The sequence below is a fragment of the Citrus clementina genome, unplaced genomic scaffold, assembly GCF_000493195.1.
Source record: "Citrus clementina cultivar Clemenules unplaced genomic scaffold, Citrus_clementina_v1.0 scaffold_4, whole genome shotgun sequence".
In the NCBI taxonomy this organism is placed as follows: Eukaryota; Viridiplantae; Streptophyta; class Magnoliopsida; order Sapindales; family Rutaceae; genus Citrus; species Citrus x clementina.
In genome coordinates, this window is record NW_006262274.1 from 19317148 (window position 1) to 19325425 (window position 8278).

The 8278-nt window shown below is 34.4% G+C and overlaps 2 protein-coding genes across 2 annotated transcripts; both read left to right on the forward strand.

Annotated features, from left to right (window-relative positions):
• Positions 1–1380: 1380 nt before the first annotated feature.
• Positions 1381–3288, forward strand: LOC18043708. Its single transcript, XM_006437602.2, has 2 exons — positions 1381–1913; positions 2275–3288. Exons 1-2 carry the CDS (start codon positions 1582–1584, stop codon positions 3137–3139), a joined length of 1197 nt encoding a protein of 398 aa, XP_006437665.1. The 5' UTR covers positions 1381–1581; the 3' UTR covers positions 3140–3288.
• A 155-nt stretch (positions 3289–3443) lies between these two features.
• LOC18043709 (tetraketide alpha-pyrone reductase 2) lies at positions 3444–5112 on the forward strand. The gene is made up of 6 exons (XM_006437603.2): positions 3444–3630; positions 3716–3888; positions 4036–4224; positions 4301–4463; positions 4592–4781; positions 4857–5112. The coding sequence occupies exons 1-6, from the start codon at positions 3525–3527 to the stop codon at positions 4996–4998; spliced, it is 963 nt and encodes a 320-aa protein (XP_006437666.1). The 5' UTR covers positions 3444–3524; the 3' UTR covers positions 4999–5112.
• Positions 5113–8278: the final 3166 nt, after the last annotated feature.

An 8278-nucleotide genomic window follows, 5' to 3' on the forward strand; every position in this document is an offset into this window, starting at 1 on the left:
AGTGAATATCAAATAGCTTTGAGACTAAAATTCCCTGATTCTCCAGCTGCTCAGGCCATAGTTCAACACTTTAGCAAGCTATTTGGAATGTTGCCTTACCAGCAAAGGTTAAAATTTTCCTATGGAGAGCTGCCCAAGAACTTCAACCAACTGTTGAAAAGTTATGGAAGAAAAAAGTGCTCCAAGAACCTAGATGTCAGATTTATGGGGATAGTTTAGAAATCATTTCTCATGCGTTGTTGAATTGCAAGATGGCTAGGAAAGTTTGGAAAAAAAATCTTAGTTGGCAGCAGATCTTCAAGTTGGGCTAGAACATGACCTTGCTCGTATGTCGTATGCTTTAATATTTCTCTCTTTAGCAATGCAAGTCAAATAGGGAAGTAATGGTAGCTCTGTGTTGGGTAATCTGGACAACAACAACTATTCGAAGCGAAAAGAAAAGATTCAGTTAGTTTCATGGTTAGAGCTAATTCTGTTGTTGAGTCTTTCAAGAGAATAAAGCAATTTGAAATTTCTTTCAAGAGAATAAAGCAATTTGAAATTTTGTAGCTTGTTAATTGTTAAGCAATGAAAGAATTACTTTCTACTTCAAAAAAAAAAATTATTTGGTTGTCAATGAAAACTTATATTAAAAATTATAAAATTAGTTTAATAGGTAAGTTTTTTTTACAATTATGTTATAAAAAATGATATAAAATCGTTAAATAAATAAAGATTATTTTAGATATTTTAATATTTAAAAAAAAAATTCAATCTCTACTCTTAAAAACTCAAGATTTGAGTTTTTACTAATAGAGGTAGAATAATTTATTTAATCTTTCGAAGTTCTACTAAAAATAAAAAATCAAATAATAACAAAAATTTTAATAAAAATTTATGAAATTAAGTAAGCACTTATGACTATTAAATAAGTCATATCAAAAAAACATTAATTCCATCTTCATTATTAAATAGACAAGAAATTAAGAACAATATAAGAAGAGTATTCGAATAAGCAGTGAGGTTGAAACAAAGTATTTGTAATTCTTATTTTTGAATGAGAATTTTTTATTCTTACTCGTACCGATTCATTCTTTACTCGGATGTCGGGGTGTTCAGATTGACTTTCAATCAGGTCAACTTGTTAAAATAATAAGCTGTTCGAAGTGGCCAAACCGCGCATTGTGCTTTGTCATGAAACAGACAATAATATTGAATCAAACAAACTTTGGCAAAGAATTTCTTCAACATTTGGGTATCCTTACCGTGTTGACTAAGGTCGTCATTGACTTTTTTGAATAAAGAATCATAGCAAATCCTGACCTTGAAGCAATTGATGCCATCTGATACAAATCTGTAAGATTTTTGACGTGATTAATTCTTAAGAACGTTACAGGTCAAGTTTGAAAATGTCTTCAAATTCTGCATATGGTTAATAATAATCAACAATTTGACTGCTAATCGACAAACAAAGTACGTGACTTGCCCAAGTTGTCTACGCTATTAATTAAACCAGATTATATCTAACATAATCTTCGTTATAAATACGTACGTCAAAGCAAGAGATGATACGAAACCAAATTGCAACCTGAAGAAAGAAATATGTATGTCACGAGGCCTCTTTCTCTGTACAAAAAGTTCCCTTCGGCCCTATCGTTGCCACCGCCGGAGGGTCCAAATTCTGGCATTTTGGTGATCCTTGATGAAGAGACTGAGCCTACATGTTGCTTTGGATTGTGCAAGAGTAATGAGCTAAGGGAGCTGCCTTTCCCTCAAAACAAGGACCTGAGAACTTATTATACGACCAACTCAGGAGCTGGACAGCAGAGCCAAACACAGTATCATTACACCCGAGTTGTATTCATCCCTGTTCTTGATCAGCCTTTATCTTCCAATCAGTACTACGCTATACAACCGCGTGGGAGGCATAAAGGGTATGTACAGAACTTACTTGTTAACGCAAATATAACTTTATATGTTACAATAATACATCTCAACATTACAAGCTTTATATCAAGTGTCACAAGGTTTATTTATTCTATATTGCAAATCGGGTAACTTGGTTGTGAAGCAACTATGAAATACGAACTAATCGACCTTTTTTTATGATATCGCTAATGCCATTACCATATCTATTGATCAAACATGTATTTATTATCTACACACGCATGCACGCGCACACACACAAACATGTATATTTAGTTTGTATATGTACTCTTGTACTATTGCATGATGTGTAGGTATTATATTCGTATGGATATGCATGCTTATGCCAGTGCTCAAATTGGCTTTCAGGGAAGCATTTACTAGTTCAACGGAAGAGGACATGACCACCTGCTGTTTCTGCTATTTTGTTAACGATAGAAAGCCACAGCCTTTTGATCCCAACAACATTTATCAGCAAATTGAGGTCTGCAATTACAAACGCCGGGGCTTTTCTGCCAAATCAGTAGCACCAGATGGATTGCCTCCAAAATTCTTGAGCAGAAAAGGATGGAACCTGGAAATAAAAACACCCCGCAATTTCAATCTTGGTGAAGCACCAGGTCTTGATGCCGCTCTCCGCGCTCGCCTTCCAGATTTCGACAGCTTGCCATTATCATCCAAGACTTCTAGACCTGTCGTTGTGGGAAAATGGTACTGTCCTTTCTTCTTTATCAAAGAAAGTTCAATATCCCTGAAAGAGCAAATGAATGTGTCAATGTATTATGAGATGACACTCGAGCAAAGATGGGAACAAATACTTTCATGTGGAAATAGTTATAATGAAGACAATTGTGCTGTTGTGGATGTTACTGTTCAAACCGAATTGGTTTCGCTAGCTGGGGACATGGAGGCTGTGCCACATGATAATATCAATGTGGTTGATGGGGTGATTTGGTTTAGGACTTCTAACAATGTGGGAGAAGAAATAAGTTTGGGGCTGAGTACAAAAATTACAGAGAGAATGAAGTGGGAGCAAGAAAGATTTGGGTTTATTGGAGAGAATGAAGGGCCAGTGAGTGTCAAGAGAGTGGAGGAATTTCGAGGTGTTGGCGACTGGAGGAAATTTGGTTGCTATGTGTTGGTTGAGAGGTTTGTATTGAAGAGAATGGATGGGAGTTTGGTATTAACTTATGATTTCAAACAGAGTCATCAGATTAGAACCAAATGGGAATGAGTATTTGGCTCCTTGGTATCTGATTACTTTTAACTTGTTCCTGTATATATATGTATTGTTCTTTAGGTGCCGGAGGAGACTGGAGAGATCTCAATTTAATTTTCATTTCAATTTATTCCATTCATACCTTTGATTGTAATGCAATTTTGATAATAAAGAATCTATTTTTGTGGATTCTTTATAAAGAGCATGTTTACCATACAAAACAAAGCAAGCTCACATCATGGATCGAGTGACTCATCTGCCTCTACGTTTCTTCCTCCTAAAATTATGATAATAAGAAAACAGATGTAGAATGTAGAAGAGATGACCCAATTTTTTTCATTAAATCACACATTATATAATCAATCAAAGACACCATGCCAACGAATCCTCAACGGGAGAAATGCCAGAGTATTGTGTAACAGGAGGAACAGGCTTCATAGCCGCACACTTGGTGAAGGCATTACTTGACAAGGGACACATGGTACGAACGACTGTTCGAGATCCAGGTAGCTAGCTTGACACTATTTTTAGTTACATAAAGAATGTACTCGTACCATTCTAGTTTATGTTTATTGGGTTAATTTTGAACAGAGGATCTGAGCAAGGTTGGTTTCCTATGGGAGTTAAATGGAGCCGAGGAGAGACTAAAGATTATGAAAGCTGATTTGTTGATGGAAGGAAGCTTTGATGAGGCCATTCAAGGAGTTGATGGTGTCTTTCACACTGCTTCACCCGTTCTTGTTCCGTACGATAATAACATTCAGGCAGGCATCTTGCTCAGCAAATTTAGTATAGTTTCAAGGCATTTAATTAGTCTCATGCCCTGGGGAGCTTTGTCCCCATTATGTAACAAAATGGGGTTTAGTCACATTCATTGCTTAAAACACAAGAAATGATAATTCACATTGCAGGCGACATTGATTGACCCATGTATAAAGGGCACATTGAATGTTCTGAGCTCCTGCAAGAAGGCAAAGAGTGTGAAAAGAGTTGTGCTCACCTCTTCCTGCTCTTCAATAAGATACCGCCATGATGCCCAACAAGTTTCTCCTCTCAATGAGTCACATTGGAGCGATCCTGACTACTGCAAACACTACAATGTAAAAACTTCTACAAGCAATGTGTTAATTTTGAATGCATCACATTCACTTTTATCAACATCATTTTTTCTTACAGCTATGGTATGCGTATGCAAAGACTATAGCTGAGAAAGAGGCATGGCGAATAGCTAAAGATTGCGGCATTGATATGGTAGTGGTGAACCCATCTTTCGTCGTTGGTCCATTGCTTGCACCCCAACCAACCAGTACACTTCTCCTGATACTGGCCATGGTTAAAGGTTAGATCTTCATTGCCTATACTCTACGTTAAAGCTTAAATAGTACTGTTGTTTACGGTCATGCCCTCAAGCTTCAGCTTTAAAAAAGTCGAGTGATAAATTAACATAGTATCAGGTCATGTTACCAGGTTTGAGAGGTGAATATCCAAACACAACGGTGGGTTTTGTACACATAGATGATGTGGTGGGTGCTCACATTTTGGCTATGGAGGAAACCAGAGCATCTGGGAGACTTATATGTTCAAGCTCTGTGGCTCATTGGTCTCCGATAATCGAAATGCTCAAGGCCAAATATCCCTCCTATCCCTATGAAAGCAAGTGGGTAAATTAAATTAATTTGCTATCAGTTCCGTGGGGATCAATTCTAATGTGATTTTAATTTTGTGATTCTAGGTGTAGCAAGCAAGAAGGAGACAACAGTCCACATAGCATGGACACAAGTAAATTATTTGAATTGGGTTTTGTTGGTTTCAAATCAGTTCCTCAGATGTTTGATGACTGCATTAAGAGCTTCCAAGACAAGGGATTTCTCTGAAGCACTCCACCAGAAAATTCATCATATTTTGTCTTCAAACAAGAGCCTTAGGCTTCAAAGTTTTTCAATAATATGATAGCTAAATGGACTGGGCTTACGTGACACATTTGGGTTTTTGTCATGGCATAGTGTGACACTTGTGGCTTAAAGCCCCAGGTACACAAATGATATGACTTCCATATTTCTATCAACATCTATAAATGCAATCAATCAAACGATAACACATGGCGGGTCTACTGGATATATATATATATGTGTATATAGTGGAGTCCACGTAGGAGAGCTGCAAACAGCATAAGAAGTTTCATTAGCAAGCAATCTAGTCACCTTTAATCATTCTTTTACTTTCTTCATGATTACTCAAATAGAAATTAGCTCCGCACCATTATTGCAACAAAAAAGGAAAGTCAAAATAAAAAAAATCAGATAGATGACAACTCCATCCTATAAAGTAGCCTCATCAAACCGATTAAATCATATCAATTATAATTTCTTCTCTTTTATTTTATCTTCTTCTTTTTAAAAAAAAAATTATGAAATCACCATTTTACATATGTTCCAACCATAATTTCCTTTATTAATGTTAGTTGGTTCAATTAGTTTTAGTGTTAGTTTTTTTTTTTTTTTTAATGATAGTACTAAGAAAATTTGATATTCAAACTTTGCTCTATGAATAATTGTAAAGACGATTAAGTTACCAGCATAAATTCATTCTACTTATTTATTTATTTATTAAATTTCACTAAGAGAAGGAAATATTTGATCAGGCAAAGTAATTAAGCAACCTGAAATCAAGGCACACTTGAGGCTACTCACTCTCTCAATTTGTTAATCTCGCATCTCTCTACCTTTTCTTTAAGAGTCTTTAATTTGTGTCAATTTTCCTTGCACCACACTTTTTTTTTTTTTTTCAATTTATGTGATCGTAGCAAAAAAGTCAAGTTTTATGAACACTTCTTGTATTATGATATAGTACAATAAATAAAATCTTTTTATTTTTTATTTTTTACGTAAGAGAGAGGTTCAACAATCCAGTACTTAAATCTTTTGTTATGTGTGAACTCATTTTAAAAACACAATTGCATGAAATCATGAAACTACACGCCTTGTATCATCACCAACTCACTGCATTAGTTTCAACAACATAATACTTGTTTATCAAAACACTTACTTTAACAAAATACTTGTTGACTAGTTGGTGAGTCACATATTAATTGTTTTTCTTGAGATGTAGTTAGTTCATGCTTATTCAATGACCAGCATTAATTAGTAAATTATCATCATTTCATAAAAAAGTACATTGTGATATTTCTTTTTATTTATTTAATTTTTTATTTTCATGATTCTTAAAATATATAGGGAAGGGGTTCCTTAACTTTAAAAAAAAAAAAATAAGGAAGTGACTTAATTTTTTAATCAATTAAATTCATTCAATCGCAAAATGGATGGAGACATAAAATATTTTTTTTTTAACTTCTAAAATCTTAACCATTGAATTCAGTAGATTTAACGGATGAAAATTTAAGTCATTTTTTAAAATCAAAATTTGTATGTGTGATTTCGAGTGCCCTAAACCTGTCCCCCATACTTTATGCTTAATTTTTAACTTTGCAACTTGAAATGCCAGTTTGAACATAACTTATAAGAAAATATCTCACCCTTGAAGACATATCAAAGTCATCTATACCTAAATCACGTGTACCATTTTTACAATACGAATATGCTATCAATAAAATGTTTTAGCTAGAATGAGAAACACTTAAAAGTATCTTTGACAAATCAACAAATGGATTGAAGTCAATATTATTGCCCCATGGCCGGCGGACAAGATTTCCCCTGACCTCTATAGATTAAAAATTTGGGATGCCCATTTTCTTTATCAAAAAATAAATCGAAGAAAATTTGAAGACAACTTGATTTGAAGATTCATCGCATACAATGCAACCGTGTAGGGAGAAAAACCGACCTTGTAGGATAGATGGGTATAAGTCTTTGTCGTATATTATTGACTCCAATAACTCACTTTCTAATTTGTTAGTGGCGAGATTTTGCAAAACCGTATCAACTTATTCCAATAATGTCAAAGGAAAATTATTATTCCATTGGCTAATAGCTTCCTAGTGGTCGAAGTCATTGATGCCAAACTTTCTATTAAAACCTAATCTTTAAGCGACTAGAAACAATAACGAATGGCCACGGATGCTTTCATTTCCACTGGAGACAACAGTTTATAATGTGAAGGACCTATAAACAATAAGTCTTTAAGCCAAATAATTTGATATTGATCGAAATTGTGGGACGGTTGATTGTGATTTCGTTGGCTTCTTCTTGCACTATTCACATTCCTTATAAATAAAAAGTTCAACCTAGTCAATGACGTGCATTGCAAGTCATACAACGTATTATGTCTTCTAAAACTATTCTTTTTCTTGAATTTTTTTATTTATTTTGTTTTCACTTTTACAAAAGAAATTCATGACGGCATCATCCCCACAACACAATGCGACAATCCAATCAATTAAGCCAGTAGTGCTCACTTGTTTATCGTGCTCGCATATATGCCTTGGCTATGAAAGAAAAATAGTAGTATATTCTTTCCAAAATGTATCCCAAGGCTCTTCTTCTATTCTCAGCTCTACCACGAGCATACTGAGACGTTATTATGGGAAATAAGACGAGATGAGATAAAAGCAAGATAGACCATTTTCAAGATCCCCGTTTGTATTACAAAAACAACAAGTGAATCTTAGATTGACAAAAATGGGTATGCAAAATCATTTGATATATAGAATAGTCTTTAATTTGGTCGATAGCAAACACTTGATTCGGGACAAATCATATATATTAGTAGTATTAAAATAAACCTAAGCCTACATATTACGTTGATGCCCTAACACTTACACCCTTGAGATACACCTTGATAGAATTGACACGTTGGATTGAAGCCAATTTTTTTTTTTTTTATAGAATCTCAAAAAAAAAAAAAAAAGTGGAATGAGGCCTACTTTTTGTTTTTATTAATGAAAGGCTGCCACCGCATCAGGCATGCATACATATCATCACAATGAAGTGATAAAAATTATTGTATGGGTCTAAGTGGAACACGTTATTCGAACTAGGGACCTAAATTACAAAGATATTTAGACCAAGAAAACCATAGTCGTCTAACAATTATGAATTATCATCCTATTTAATTAAGTTTAACAATTCATACTTTACGGTGGGCGGAGCATCTGATGCCAAAATGTTATTTTTGGATACATCCACATTCTAAAACAAC

Coding starts and splice junctions, on each gene's coding strand:
- LOC18043708 (XM_006437602.2), top strand. CDS start 1,582: ATGTATGTCACGAGGCCTCTTTCTCTGTACAAAAAGTTCCCTTCGGCC. Junction 1,914..2,274: donor CCGCGTGGGAGGCATAAAGG/GTATGTACAGAA, acceptor ATTGGCTTTCAG/GGAAGCATTTACTAGTTCAA.
- LOC18043709 (XM_006437603.2), top strand. CDS start 3,525: ATGCCAGAGTATTGTGTAACAGGAGGAACAGGCTTCATAGCCGCACAC. Junction 3,631..3,715: donor AACGACTGTTCGAGATCCAG/GTAGCTAGCTTG, acceptor AATTTTGAACAG/AGGATCTGAGCAAGGTTGGT. Junction 3,889..4,035: donor CGTACGATAATAACATTCAG/GCAGGCATCTTG, acceptor TTCACATTGCAG/GCGACATTGATTGACCCATG.